Source organism: Salmo salar, unplaced genomic scaffold, assembly GCF_965601325.2.
Source record: "Salmo salar unplaced genomic scaffold, fSalSal1 ptg000152l, whole genome shotgun sequence".
NCBI lineage: Eukaryota > Metazoa > Chordata > Actinopteri > Salmoniformes > Salmonidae > Salmo > Salmo salar.
The window spans coordinates 2339270-2355840 of NW_027675323.1; the positions used below are offsets into that span (position 1 = coordinate 2339270).

The following is a 16571-nucleotide window of genomic DNA, read 5'->3' on the forward strand; positions in this document are numbered from 1 at the left end:
AAAGGTGAAATACATTTTTTTTATTTTTTAATCTTAGCTTTATTGACAACACTCAAATGGATACTGTCATTAACGCAGTTCTTCAATAATTACACATAATACTTAATACTGTAGATGTTTAGTTACAGTCACATGATCAACTATCAGCTGATCCAGGAAATCATTTTCTGAATGACAGTCAAATTACAAACATCACGACATGCAACAACAACCAAAGTGCTTCTTCATTCATTACTCTGGTAAAGACAGTTATGCCGTGCTCCACGTTGGATCCAACATCCCTAACAAATTGATGTTTATAAAGTGTTATTGTCTGCTTGATTTACTGTAGGGTCTCGTTAGTCCGTTTGGAAACAGAGATACTTAGCTCATAATGTGTAGAGAACTGTTCCTTGATGGATAGGCTATTGTTCAACACACAGAGCTATTTTCCTATATTTGTTGTTAGGTGTAGTTATGGGTCCTACAGTAGGTCTATGTTATTGTTAGGTGAAGTTATGGGTCCTACAGTAGGTCGATGTTATTGTTAGGTGAAGTTATGGGTCCTACAGTAGGTCTATGTTGTTGTTAGGTGAAGTTATGGATCCTACAGTAGGTCTATGTTGTTGTTAGGTGAAGTTATGGATCCTACAGTAGGTCTATGTTATTGTTAGGTGAAGTTATGGGTCCTACAGTAGGTCTATGTTATTGTTAGGTGAAGTTATGGGTCCTACAGTAGGTCTATGTTGTTGTTAGGTGAAGTTATGGGCCAATTTGGCAAACAGTGTACAAACCCTCATTGTCAGGCTGATGGAAAAGCCAAAGAGCATTTTACTGGTTGAAGTGTTTTTTAAGTACAAAGCGGTTGATTTGCGATGACGACACAAACATTATATTAAATAGAACATTAAAACGAGCCTTACAATTATAATCCAAAGTAATGTGAAATGAACTCATAAGCAACCTGGTAATGGAGGTTACTCCCCTGAGCAAAAATCTTTTCTCACCAGCAAACATAGAAAAGGGCCTCCAATCTTAGATGTTACTACTAATGTGAAAACAAGACAAAATATGACTATTGTTGCTCATTTTAAGACAAATGTCAAGTAATCATTACATTCATTACAGATGTCAATTGTTGTTCAACATCATGGCTACGCTGTTGGCATGACCTTTTACAGTGGATTTCTGCTGTTGTGGGCCTTTAACCATCTGTATGACTTTGTCATTCACACAGGAGAGAGACGGGACTATCGTGGATCCTCTGGGGAGCCTCAACAACCTCATGATGCTGATGAGGCAGAGAAGAGTCTCTCCAGATCAGAACTCCTCAAGAAACACCAGCAGAGACCCACAGGGAAGATAATTAACCTCTCTGACTGTGGGAAGAGATTCACCTCATCAGGCATTAAAATTCATCGGAGAAGCCACACAGTAGAGAAAGCTTATTGCTGTACTCAATGTGGGAAGAGTTTTGATACATCTAGCCATCTTATTGTACACCAAAGAACACGCACAGGAGAGAAATCTTATAGCTGTGATGAATGTGGGAAGAGTTTTACTCATCGAAGCAGCCTGATATCACACCAGAGAATACACACAGGAGAGAAACTTTCTAGCTGTGATGAATGTGGGAAGAGTTTTACTTGTTCAACCAGCCTGAAATTACACCAGAGAACACACACAGCAGAGAAATCTTTTAGCTGTGATCAATGTGGGAAGAGTTTTACTCAACTAGGCAACCTGATAACACACCAGAGAACACACACAGGAGAGAAACCATACAGCTGTGATGAATGTGGGAAGAGTTTTACTCAACTAGGCAACCTGATAACACACCAGAGAACACACACAGGAGAGAAACCATATAGCTGTGATGAATGTGGGAAGAGTTTTACTCAATCAACCAGCCTGAAATTCCACCAGAGAAAACACACAGGAGAGAAACCTTTTAGCTGTGATCAATGTGGGAAGAGTTTTACTCATCGAAGCAGCCTGATATCACACCAGAGAATACACACAGGAGAGAAACTTTCTAGCTGTGATGAATGTGGGAAGAGTTTTACTCGTTCAACCAGCCTGAAATTACACCAGAGAACACACACAGGAGAGAAACCTTTTAGCTGTGATCAATGTGGGAAGAGTTTTACTCAGCTAATCAACCTGATAACACACCAGAGAACACACACAGGAGAGAAACCATACAGCTGTGATGAATGTGGGAAGAGTTTTACTCATTCAACCAGCCTGAAATTACACCAGAGAACACGCACAGGAGAGAAACCTTTTAGCTGTGATCAATGTGGGAAGTGTTTTACTCATCGAAGCAGCCTGATATCACACCAGAGAATACACACAGGAGAGAAATCGTATATCTGTGATGAGTGTGGGAAGAGTTTTACTTGCTTGCGCAATCTGACTCTTCACCAGAGAACACACACAGGAGAGAAACCCTATAGCTGTACTCGATGTGGGAAGTTTTTTTTTAAATCTAACCATCTGACGATACACCAAAGAAGACACACAGGAGAGAAACCCTATAGCTGTACTCAATGTGGGAAGAGTTTTGTTCAATCTGGAGAACTGAAGATGCACCAGAGAAGACACACAGGAGAGAAACCCTATAGCTGTACTCGATGTGGCAAGAGTTTTGTTCAATCTGGCAAACTGAAGATACACCAAAGAACACACACAGGAGAGAAACCTTATAGCTGTGATCAATGTAACAAGAGATACTCTGATAAAAGACATCTGATCAAACATCAGAAAATACATGAAGGAGTTGTTTCATGATATCAATGATATAATGTCACAATGTAGAATGTTTTAACATTGTAGAAGGAGTATTTTAATGATGTCACAATGTAGAACCCTAAACGTTTGTCCCCTGTTCTATTGATTTCAACATGATATGGATATTAGCCTCAAGGGGAAAATCCAGTCTCTGAAATGGAAGAGTTACTATTTATGTGATTTAACAAAAAGTGACTAACAAAAAAAGAGTTGTGTTATACTTACCATGTTGGTGACCCACTGGAATCAAAATGCAACACTTCAAAATGTAGCTAGCTGTTTTCTACAAATTGTCCTCTAACCAGGGATGTACACATTACTCCCATATTCCATGTGGATTTTGAGCTGTTAGTTTAACAGGACGTGCAACCTCATCTCCCTCCTCTCACACAATTGATTTCAACATGATATCGATGAGTGATGACATAAATGTTGTGTTCCTTTGTTTAGCGACCCCTACATTTAAATGTTTCACTCCAAAATGTAGCTGACTGTCTTCTGCTGGTTGTCCTCTAATCAGTGAGGTAAAAGACATCTCCCATTTCCAAGTGTTTTTTAGTTGTGTTAGTTTCAACATCACGTACAACCTGATTTCACCCTTAATCGATATCAGTGATTTATTGGTGCTTGTCAAAACAACAGTGTTTCTGGTGCTTGTGCAGTTTATAAGGAGCTTGTTTTTAAAAAGTAATATGATTATTGTGGCAGATGTTTGTGTATGTAGCACATGTTATGTTTAGGTTTTCAATTTATCACAAACTGTTTCTGCATATTGGTTATTGATTTGTACATGTTAAAACTGTGTTTTGACATTGGGGATATCCCACCTAGAAAAATGTCATTGAAAATACTTTGAAAAAAGGACTATGCAACCAAATATTTATTTATGCAACCAACTGACAATTTTTGGTACAATTATATTGACATTGTTGCCCTGCTTTTAAAATATCAGGGTTCATTCTCAGATGTGCCAACCCAAATGTACTAGAGCATGACATTGGGGACTGGGCCCCGATCCAACAACATGCCTATCTAGTGAACCCTGAGAAGAGAGAGAAGCTCTGCAGTGAGGTGGAAAGTTACTACGGATATTGCAGGAGTTTCCTCTTGAAATCAGACATGTCCGTGGTAAGGACAACTTGGTTGCTGATTGTGGGCAGTTAATAAGTTTTGCGTTAGCCAGTGCCATTGATTACAATTTATTTTGACTGTTTTTTTGGCGATGAGTTTTATCTCTTATTCTTTTCCGTATTTTTCGTTCCAAGGGGACCAGAGTTCTAGAAGCTAGTGGGGGAAAAAAATATAAAAAATGTGTTCCAGAAGCGTTTTAGGGTTTTTTTCTTGTTGTTTTTAATTGTTGACAGCCAGTAGACACCATGTTTATATTGTAGAAGGTGAAGCATTGTAGTTGATTATAATGAGAAATGGAAGTTGTTTTCTGTTGGTGGTAAGCATTCTATTAAGGTGTTGGTCTTTGGTTTTTCCATTTTGTTTTGAGGTTGGACTTTAGCACGTCTAGCTCGTTAGCACGTCTAGCTCGTTAGCACGTCTAGCTCGTTAGCACGTCTAGCTCGTTAGCCCGTCTAGCTCGTTAGCATGTATAGCTCGTTAGCCCGTCTAGCTCGTTAGCACGTCTAGCTCGTTAGCCCGTCTAGCTCGTTAGCACGTCTAGCTCGTTAGCACGTCTAGCTCGTTAGCACGTCTAGCTCGTTAGCCCGTCTAGCTCGTTAGCATGTATAGCTCGTTAGCATGTATAGCTCGTTAGCATGTATAGCTCGTTAGCACGTCTAGCTCGTTAGCCCGTCTAGCTCGTTAGCCCGTCTAGCTCGTTAGCCCGTCTAGCTCGTTACCACGTCTAGCTCGTTAGCACGTAGGACGCACTGATTGGTGTCACCTCGTTAGTCAGTATGTGTTACACCTGTGCTGGCTTGTCCATCTCGTTAGTGGGAAGGTGTTTCACCTGAGCTGGTCCAGGTTCTATTTAAGAGTGTCTGGCCCAGTGCTCCAGTTGTCTTGATACATGTGGAGAGTCAACACCTTTAGTTGCTCCACCTTTTTGGTTTACTTCCTGTCTTTAAGTTTGGTGTGGGATTTTCTTTTGTTTTCCTCTTCTTGGGCAGATTTAGTGGGTCTCATGGTGGGTGTCTTTTAGGTCCCAGTTGTTGTTACTAGTCAACTTCCAGTGGACACCCCCATAGTGTCTTTCAGAGCCCCTCCTAAAACCCCACCTGTTTAGTTGTGGTTGTTGTCAGTGACTCTTTGTTAGTTCCTCTTCTATTTAAGGGACATTTCTGGTTTTCTTGATGGGGAACGTAACAACAAACAAGCTTATATTTTGGGATGTTGCATCCGTTTCTTTAATATTCTAATCAATGGATTTTCCTTACAATGCTCATTAGTCTTTCAGTTGTTATTGTTTTTTATCCTCATATTTGTGTACTAAATATTTCTGATTATTTTCATTGTTTTTTCCTGTGAAGCCATTGTGTTGCATCCATGTCTGAAATGTGCTGTATAAATAAAGCTTGATTTGGTTTGAACATATTGTAAAACAAATTACCCAATGACTGACCAATCAACAAATATGTGCAAAAGCAACACGTATCTTGGTCTTTCTTAGTATGAAAAACAGTCTAAATTCAGTATATCTCCCACTATTTCAAAATATTGCATGTTTAGTATCACTTTTCAACCAACCCAGTTCATTTGTTGAAAATGAAAAATGTTGAAATCAACAACATGTCAAAGGATTCAACTACTGGAAACTGAAACAACCAGATCAATCCCACGTTTCCAGCCTGCTGAAGGCGTGGTGGAGTGGTAAACACCACCCCCGGCTCTACCAGGGGCTTGAGGTGGTCTCCCACAGCTCTGCTTATGTCATGTTCTGTGGCCTTGCTGTTCCATTTCTGACTGCCCCTGCAACACAGAAACACATTTAGTCATATTATATAAAACACTCAAAGTAATGGATATGGAGCATCTATGGCCTCAGTTACACCTGGCACCTAAATGTGACTTCTGATCACTCCAAGCTGCATTAGGTTCAGATCTACCAGGATGGGCCTTTGACGCAGTCAGGCCACTGAATATGCATCAGCAATGTAAAGAGATGGGGTGAATGAGTGGGGAAAAATACATTTTCCACAAATTATCTTCATAAATCAAATCAAATGTTATAGGTCACATACAGGTGTTCAGCAGATGTTATTGTAGTGAAATGCTAGACAAGACAAGTAGGCACGCAATGGATTATGGTCATTGTAGTTAATTACGTTTTATGCGCTAAACTATGTAGAATATTGGCCTGTTGGAAACTACAACTCCCTACTACATCACACAGTTCAGGCTGGATCTGATGCATCTCTACAGAAACTACAACGTCACACAGTTCAGTCTGGATTGGATTTATCTCTAGAGAAACTACAACTCCCTACAGCATCACACAGTTCAGGCTGGGTCTGATTTATTTCTAGAGAAACTACAACTCCCTACAGCATCACACAGTTCAGGCTGGATCTGATATATCTCTAGAGAAACTACAACTCCCTACTCCATCACACAGTTCAGGCTGGATCTGATTTATCTCTAGAGAAACTACAACTCCCTACTACATCACACAGTTCAGTCTGGATCTGATTTATCTCTAGAGAAACTACAACTCCCTACTACATCACACAGTTCAGTCTGGATCTGATGCATCTCTAGAGAAACTACAACTCCCTACTCCATCACACAGTTCAGTCTGGATCTGATGCATCTCTAGAGAAACTACAACTCCCTACTACGTCACACAGTTCAGTCTGGATCGGATTTATCTCTAGAGAAACTACAACTCCCTACTACATCACACAGTTCAGGCTGGATCTGATTTATCTCTAGAGAAACTACAACTCCCTACTACATCACACAGTTCAGTCTGGGTCTGATTTATCTCTAGAGAAACTACAACTCCCTACTACATCACACAGTTCAGTCTGGGTCTGATTTATCTCTAGAGAAACTACAACTCCCTACAGCATCACACAGTTCAGGCTGGGTCTGATTTATTTCTAGAGAAACTACAACTCCCTACTACATCACACAGTTCAGTCTGGCTCTGATTTATTTCTAGAGAAACTACAACTCCCTACTACATCACACAGTTCAGGCTGGGTCTGATTTATCTCAAGAGCAATGTTGTGAGGGAAAAATCTATGTTAACCTCTTTAAGTTGATATGACTTCTAATGTGTTGAAGGATCTCTTTAAGGTTGAGAAGTTTATGTGTATGTTTGTGTGGGTGTGCAACCACACACCCTCTCGACAGACAGGCCAAAGGCGCTTGGCCCAATTCAGGGAACCGTTGATCTACTTCAGAGGAACTGTGTCTAGAGTGATTTCCTGTTGTTTTGACACCTCACTGGAAAACTAGAATAACTAGCTGTTGCTACAGAACGAGACAACCAATTCACAGTTAGTCTGTGTCTCGTTCTCCACACACGTACACATACCAAGATCACGTGTTTTCTATATGCACAAGATAGTTTGACTATATAAGGCTTCTGAACTCCTTGTGTCATCGAGCTCTCGGCCTTCCACCTCAGAGTGTAGGGCTGACCAGCTACTTTATTGCAATTCTTATCAAATAAAGGTTGATTGTTTGAAGAAATGACAAAGTCTCTCCTGATTGGTTAGAATTTTCACCAGAATGTGCAGTAACAATGATAGACCAGACTCATAGTACAGAATGAATGACTGCCCAGTTCAACATCAGTTCACCGTCTCACCTCATACTGTATTGGAGCAGCAGCAGCTGACTGCCCAGTTCAACATCAGTTCACTGTCTCACCTCATACTGTATTGGAGCAGCAGCAGCTGACTGCCCAGTTCATCATCAGTTCACCGTCTCACCTCATACTATATTGGAGCAGCAGCAGCTGACTGCCCAGTTCAACATCAGTTCACCGTCTCACCTCATACAGTATTGGAGCAGCAGCAGCTGACTGCCCAGTTCAACATCAGTTCACTGTCTCACCTCATACTGTATTGGAGCAGCAGCAGCTGACTGCCCAGTTCAACATCAGTTCACCGTCTCACCTCATACTGTATTGGAGCAGCAGCGGCTGACTGCCCAGTTCAACATCAGTTCACCGTCTCACCTCATACTGTATTGGAGCAGCAGCGGCTGACTGCCCAGTTCAACATCAGATCACCGTCTCACCTCATACTGTATTGGAGCAGCAGCAGCTGACTTGATCGTTGATACTAATCATCATGTTTGAATCTGAGAGTAAATAGAGCCGACTACACTCTAAAAATGAAGGGTTCAACTGGAGTTGTTCTCAGATCCCCTAAGAACCGTAGGGTTCTTGGTCAATGAAAAACAGCCCCAAAAGGTTCTTCAAAGAACTTGTTAGAAGGTGGGTTCATCGAGGAACCTCCGTTGTTGTTGGACTTCTTCCGGGAACTTCGCAATTACAACTGAAAACGATGGTGACAAGTTTGGATGCGACAACAGTTAAAAAGGTTAAGTTGGGTTGATGTTTGGCTCTGAATATGTCTCGAAATAATGTATTATAATAATATAACATACTAATAATGAATAACGAAGACAATGATAGTTTTCTGTGAATATCTTCCATAACGTTACTATAGTTAATGAACGTAAATATTAGAAAGCCGGGTTTGACCGTCGGGGTTGTATGAGCTACAGTACAGTACCGTTAGCTAGCTAGCTAACGTTATGTCCTAACTAGGCACAACTAGGTTTGGATTATTTCCTCAACTATATTCTTTCCCATATATTGTATATCGTTTCCATAAAGACAACATGTTCTCCAATATGTTCTTCTATTTTACATTAAATTGTATGTCGATGCCATTTATCTTTAAATATTGATGTAGTACATTTACATTTACGTCATTTAGCAGACGCTCTTATCCAGAGCGACTTACAAATTACAAAGTATATATATATATATATATATATATATATATATTAATGCTTGTAAGACTATTCTTTGACACATTTTCAAGAAGGTACAGATATGTTGTAGGACAGCTGTATTTGAAATGTACATTTAACCTACATAGCAGTCAATACAAACTGACATCTATTAGCGTACAAATGTGTGCAAATGATCTTTTCAGATCTTCTCAGAAATGAATCAAGTCCATGGAATGGATATAGACAAAAAGATAATTCAAGGACTATCAGAGGTAGAGAGGCGAGGCAGGGGTGAGGACATCATCCTGCTATTTTGACAGTCCCTGAAGGACAATACAGAAGAGGTATCTGCTCTTATTCCTTCCCTTTCTCTAAAGTATTTTGTAATAAAATTAGCAAGTGTAGTAAGATCATTGCTTTACTTTACTAGGACTGGAGACCACAGCAGCGATTCTGCTCTTGCCCTACCTCTTCAATGAGGACCCGGGTGGCCATTATGTCCGTGACAAGGTATGCCTATACACCAAAAACAGTTATGTTGTTCTGGGGATCAGAGAAGTTGGGGTGAAGTTAACAGGGCCGGTCATAAAGATGGAAAACTTCCTAACATAACTAAGTGGATATGATATACACACTAAAGCTGAAAAATCTGTATTTAGCATCAAGTCTACAATATTGTTAGTTTACCTGTGATTCATTTTTAATGTTGTTTTTATTGTACATATTTTTTTTAATTTTTTTTTAAATGTCATGAAAATCACTATACAAAGTAAATGTATTATTTTTTATGGTCTGACATGTCTGCAGAAATGTTGCAATTTTGTAATGTGTTTTGTTTGTTAAATTGTTTTGTAAATATTAATTCACATTTGTGGTGCCACTAAATAAACAATGAATGATTTAAATCAATATTGTCAATATTGTTATTATTATTAAAATATTGTTTTATAATGGGGAGAGGGTGGACAGGGAGTTAAAAAAATTAACCCCAAAAGGTTATTTGAGGAACCATGATAAGGGGTTCTTCGAAGAACTTATAGGAGTTCCCACAAAATGTTCTTCAAATAACTTTTAGGGGTTCCCCCACAGTTCCAATTTGAAGAACCCCTACAGGATACTCCAGGAACCTTTACTTTTTAGAGTGTATATTGATAAAAGTCACCTGGTCCGAGAGACATTTACATAGTTATACACAGCCCAATTTGGGATGATTATTTTAGGGCGAAATAGCGGCCACAACAGACAGACCTGATATCGACCATAATTCGACGTCCTTGGACGTCACGTGCTGAGGGGGTATGACCAAAGTTATTCTATTTAGCTACACTTTGTAGTACATTTTAACACTATAATAAATGTTTCTGATGCCACATCGCCCGTTTTCAAAGGGAGTCGTTGGTTTTTAGGGGCAGTCGCTTTTGAGCGTTTGAAAGTATTTTCTCAACTGCGATACCAACTCCAGATGGCGATGTGCGTCTTTCAGGTGATTCTGCCACTGTGACGTATAATCTAGTGGACGGGACGCTTCTTCAACATCAACAGCTAGTCAGCCACCTTGGTTCACTCTAACTTTATGGAAAAAGGTTTATTCAATAAATCTAGCAACTCCTCTCATACTGGGAAGAACCCCCCACAGGCCTTAAGGGCAGTTTTTATTTCAAATGTAGTAGCCGGATGGAGAAAATCCAATAAGCGTTTTATAGTTACATCGTTAAGGTAACTTACCCTAAAGTGGACACACTCCCATCAGTTTCTGAGACAACTGGCCAGACTTTGTAGACAGTTTAATAACGCTTAACCCTCATCTTTATCAAATGATCCATCAAAGATACCAACTCAAAACCTACGTTCGTCTACATATGGGTTGTTTAAATTGTATCTAATTATATTCCCAGTATTACTTCATCAAATCTCTAGTAATCGATTATACACACATACAATTCATCATATTTTCATATATTCACAGAATCCATATAAAACGTAAGAAATTCTCAGGTAGTCACGACAACCATTCCATTTGCTTTTTCAGGGATTCTCCATAGCTACGAAGCATCTCTCCAAACATCCTCCCAGCAGAACCAAAAATAAACTTTAGTTTCCCAGACAATGACCATGGGATCCTCAACGGTTCTCTAACCTCCCAGAGATCACGGCAAAATCAAGCCTCCCAGGAACTATAGACCTTCCGCTGCTTTCTAAAATATCATTCCCCTCTCAATACCACCCCGTGATATTCTATGTTGGCAGTGAAGGAACGGAACCCCAAGATAACGTTAGTTGGTAGAGCATGGTGTTTGCAACGCCAGCATGGTGTGTGCAACGCCAGGGTTGTGGGTTCGATTCCCACGGAGGGGTGGTACAAAAAAAAAAATGTATGAAATGTATGCATTCACTACTGTAAGTCACTCTGGATAATAACATCTGCTAAATGACTAAAATGTATCCACATGTCAGTCATCTGATTAAGCATATTTCTATATGAGGAACTACAGATCTGTTACTATCCAAACATCAGATTAAGACTCAGTCACACAATGCTATTCCCAAACGTACCTAATCAAGTAGTTGTTTTTCCAACAATATTTTAACCTGCAGGAATATTTTCACATTTCTATCTCATGGTTAGCTATACTCGGCTCGCTGTCTCTCAGATCAAAGGTGGGACCATCTGCTCCGTTCCTGAAGTGTGGTCTCCCTGTGATCCCAAGTTAGAGGGATCCCTGGACCACCATTTACCCAGGAGCGGTCACCAAGAGAAGATTCACATCCCCATCGCCAAATGTGGTTAATTTCTTTAATATCAAATGAGGAGAGACAAACTTATCACACAAGTCAGAGTTAATCTTAAACTAAATCTTTATTCACTTATTAATAAGGGAGCAGGTCAATACAACACGCAAATATAGGGTGAATCAATTGAGTGCTCTACGATAATGATGGCTGGTCGACGAATCACCCCCAGATGATTCGTTGAGAGATGAATCACCCCCAGATGATTCGTTGAGAGCCATGAGACAAAAGTACAAAGGTCTTTTACAGCCAAGATACACCCCTTTCAACCTACATGACCAACAACAGATGTATAGAACGGGTCACAAGGTTAAGATTTGTATGAAAGATACTTATAATTCTCAGCAGACAGTATCTGCTGTAAAAACAGTACTCTTTGTGTAGAGACCAGGGTCTGGCCCTGAGGTCACCTCTCCCTGGTACCATATAGAACAGAAACATTAACTCATGTTCTGGAATGCGGTCTCTTTAGGTTTTATCACCCAAAAGACATTGCAAATCTCCTGTCAGTGTTTTCTCCCAGAGGCCCATCCTCAGTAGAACACACAGACACAATAGTTCTAAGAACCCTCTATTCTGTTGCATAAAACAACCATTTGATGCAATAAAAGTATTATAACATAATCTTGCAGTTTTGCTCTCAGTGTCCACTGAAAGTTGACTAGTAACAACAACTGGGACATAAAAGACACCCACCATGAGACCCACTAAATCTGCCCAAGAAGAGGAAAACAAAAGAAAAACCCACACCAAACTTAAAGACAGGAAGCAAACCAAAAAGGTGGAGCAACTAAAGATGTTGACTCTCCACATGTATCAAGACAACTGGAGCACTGGGCCAGACACTCTTAAATAGAACCTGGACAAGCTCAGGTGAAACACCTTCCCACTAACGAGATGGACAAGCCAGCACAGGTGTAACACATACTGACTAACGAGGTGACACCAATCAGTGCGTCCTACGTGCTAACGAGCTAGACGTGCTAACGAGCTATACATGCTAACGAGCTAGACGTGCTAACGAGCTAGACGTGCTAACGAGCTATACATGCTAACGAGCTAGACGGGCTAACGAGCTAGACGTGCTAACGAGCTAGACGTGCTAACGAGCTAGACGTGCTAACGAGCTAGACGTGCTAAAGTCCAACCTCAAAACAAAATGGAAAAACCAAAGACCAACACCTTAATAGAATGCTTACCACCAACAGAAAACAACTTCCATTTCTCATTATAATCAACTACAATGCTTCACCTTCACCAATATAAACATGGTGTCTACTGGCTGTCAACAATTAAAAACAAGAAAAAACACGTATTTCTAAATAATAATATACAATAGGATTATTTTTTAATTTTTATTCTTTATAGAATCCGAAAAATCACTAGCTTCTAGAACTCTCGTCCACTTTTCATTTAACCTTTATTTAATTAGGCTAAGAACAAATTCTTATCGACAATGACGGCCTAGGAACAGTGGGTCCAACATATTTTTACCATGTCAGCTCGGGGATTCGATCCAGCAACTTTTTGGTTACTGGCTCAATGCTCTAACCACTAGGCTACTTGGAAGTACGTTGAAATTAAGTTGTTTTCAAGTAATTTAACTACAACCGAACGAATATAGGACATCGGGCATAGGCTTCTTTTCAAAGACATTTTGCTAGATGGGATAGCCCCAATGTCAAAACACAATTTTCAATAACAAATACGCAGAAACAGTTTGTGATATATTGAAAAACTAAACATATAATATGCTATATACACAAACATCTGCCACAATAATCATATTACTTGTATTTTTTTGACAAGTAGCAATAAATCACTGATATCGTCAGGGGGGAAATCAGGTTGTACTGTTGTTGAAACTAACACAAATAAAAAACATGGAAATGGGAGATATATTTTACCTCACTGGTTAGAGGACAACCTGCAGAAGACAGTCAGCTATATTTTGGAATGATGCATTTAAATTTAGGGATCGCTAAACAAAGGAATGCAACACTTATTTGTCATCACTCATCGATTTCATGTTGAAATCAATTGTGCGAGAGGAGGGAGATGAGGTTGCACGTCCTGTTAAAACTAACAGCTCAAAAACCACACGGAATCTGGGAATAATGTGTACATCACTGGTTAGAGGACAACTTGTAGAAAACAGCTAGCTACCTTTTGAAGTGTTGCATTTTGATTAAAGTGGGTCACCAATATGGTAAGTGTAACACAACTCTTTTTTTGTTAGTCACTTTTTGTTAAATCTCATAAATAGTAACTCTTCCATTTCAGAGCCTGGATTTCCCCCCTGAGGTTAATATCCATATCATGTTGAAATCAATAGAACAGGGGACAAACGTTTAGGGTTCTACATTGTGACATCATTAAAATACTCCTACTACAATGTTAAAACATTCTACATTGTGACATCACTAAAATACTCCTTCTACAATGTTAAAACATTCTACATTGAGACATTAATTCATTGATATCATGAAACAACTCCTTCATGAATTTTCTGATGTTTAATCAGAGATCTTTTATCAGAGTATCTCTTCTCACATTGATTACAGCTATAAGGTTTCTCTCCTGTGTGTGTTCTATGGTGTCTAGTCAGCATGCTAGAACAAGTAAAACTCTTCCCACATTGAGCACAGCTATAAGGTTTCTCTACCGTGTGTGTTTTCTGGTGGTATATCAGGCTGCTTAGCAGAGTAAAACTCTTCCCACATTGATTACAGCCAAAAGGTTTCTCTCCTGTGTGTGTTCTCTGGTGTGCTGTCAGGCCGCCAGGTGAAGCAAAACTCTTCCCACATTCATCACAGCTACATGGTTTCTTTCCTGTGTGTGTTCTCTGGTGTGATATCAGAGCGATTAAAATAGGAAAACTCCTCCCACATTGATCACAACTGTAAGTTCTCTCTCTTGTGTGTGTTCTCTGGTGTGATATCAGGCTGGTTGACAGAGGAAAACTCTTCCCACAGTCAGAGCAGAAGTAAGGTTTCTCTTTTGTGTGATTTCTCAGGTGTATTTTGAGTTCTGATGAAGATTTAAAAAATGTCCCACAATCAGAGCAGCAGTGAGAATTATCACTTGTGTGAATTCTCCGGTGTGATATAATGCCTGATGAGGTGCATCTTTTCCCACAGTCAAAGCAGCGGTGAGATCTCTTCCCTGTGGTTCTCCGCTGGCGTTTCTTGAGGAGTTCTGATCTGGAGAGACTCTTCTCTGCCTCGTCAGCATCATGAGGTTGTTGAGGCTCCCCAGAGGATCCACGATAGTCACGTCTCTCTCCTGTGTGAACAACAAAGTCAGACAGATGATTAAAGGCCCACAACAGCGGTAATCCACTGTAAAAGGTGATGCCAACAGCGTAGCCATGATGTTGGACAACAATTGACATCTGTAATGAATGTAATGATTACTTGACATTTGTCTTAAAATGAGCAAGAATAGTCATATTTTGTCTTGTTCTCACATTAGTAGTAACATCGAAGATTGTAGGCTAGAAATAAGTTATTCATGTTGTTGAAACTCTAAGTAGTGTGCCAGACGACTTTTGGTCTCCAATATAGGCCCCTTTCTGTGTTTGCTAAAATTGCGGCATGAGGGCGATTTGATTGCAGAAACTCCTCCCTGCTAATGAGGAAACCACTAGTTATGGATGTAGTATATCTGGTAATGAGGAAACCACTAGTTATGGATGTAGTATATCTGGTAATGAGGAAACCACTAGTTATGGATGTAGTATATCTGGTAATGAGGAAACCACTAGTTATGGATGTAGTATATCTGGTAATGAGGAAACCACTAGTTATGGATGTAGTATATCTGGTAATGAGGAAACCACTAGTTATGGATGTAGTATATCTGGTAATGAGGAAACCACTAGTTATGGATGTAGTATATCTGGTAATGAGGAAACCACTAGTTATGGATGTAGTATATCTGCTAATGAGGAAACCACTAGTTATGGATGTAGTATATCTAGTAATGAGGAAACCACTAGTTATGGATGTAGTATATCTGGTAATGAGGAAACCACTAGTTATGGATGTAGTATATCTGGTAATGAGGAAACCACTAGTTATGGATGTAGTATATCTGCTAATGAGGAAACCACTAGTTATGGATGTAGTATATCTGGTAATGAGGAAACCACTAGTTATGGATGTACTATATCTGGTCATGAGGAACCCACTAGTTATGGATGTAGTATATCTGGTAATGAGGAAACCACTAGTTATGGATGTAGTATATCTGGTAATGAGGAAACCACTAGTTATGGATGTAGTATATCTGGTAATGAGGAAACCACTAGTTATGGATGTAGTATATCTGGTAATGAGGAAACCGCTAGTTATGGATGTAGTATATCTGGTAATGAGGAAACCACTAGTTATGGATGTAGTATATCTGGTAATGAGGAAACCACTAGTTATGGATGTAGTATATCTGGTAATGAGGAAACCACTAGTTATGGATGTAGTATATCTGGTAATGAGGAAACCACTAGTTATGGATGTAGTATATCTGGTCATGAGGAAACCACTAGTTATGGATGTAGTATATCTGGTAATGAGGAAACCACTAGTTATGGATGTAGTATATCTGCTAATGAGGAAACCACTAGTTATGGATGTAGTATATCTGGTAATGAGGAAACTACTAGTTATGGATGTAGTATATCTGGTAATGAGGAAACCACTAGTTATGGATGTAGTATATCTGGTAATGAGGAAACCACTAGTTATGGATGTAGTATATCTGCTAATGAGGAAACCACTAGTTATGGATGTAGTATATCTGCTAATGAGGAAACCACTAGTTATGGATGTAGTATATCTGGTAATGAGGAAACCACTAGTTATAGATGTAGTATATCTGGTAATGAAGAAACCACTAGTTATGGATGTAGTATATCTGCTAATGAGGAAACCACTAGTTATGGATGTAGTATATCTGGTAATGAGGAAACCACTAGTTATGGCTGTAGTATATCTGGTAATGAGGAAACCACTAGTTATGGATGTAGTATATCTGGTAATGAGGAAACGGCTAGTTATGGATGTAGTATATCTGGTAATGAG

General features: G+C 39.6%; 1 protein-coding gene across 1 annotated transcript; it reads left to right on the plus strand.

Moving 5' to 3' along the window:
• The first annotated feature begins 1146 nt into the window (after positions 1-1146).
• LOC145866990 (uncharacterized) lies at positions 1147-5370 on the plus strand. The gene has a single exon (XM_082971044.1). The coding sequence runs from the start codon at positions 1147-1149 to the stop codon at positions 2770-2772; it is 1626 nt and encodes a 541-aa protein (XP_082827170.1). The 3' UTR covers positions 2773-5370.
• The last annotated feature ends 11201 nt before the right edge of the window (positions 5371-16571 follow it).

What these genes read in the sequence shown, in the direction of transcription:
- LOC145866990 (XM_082971044.1), top strand. Translation starts at nt 1,147, where the DNA reads ATGACCTTTTACAGTGGATTTCTGCTGTTGTGGGCCTTTAACCATCTG.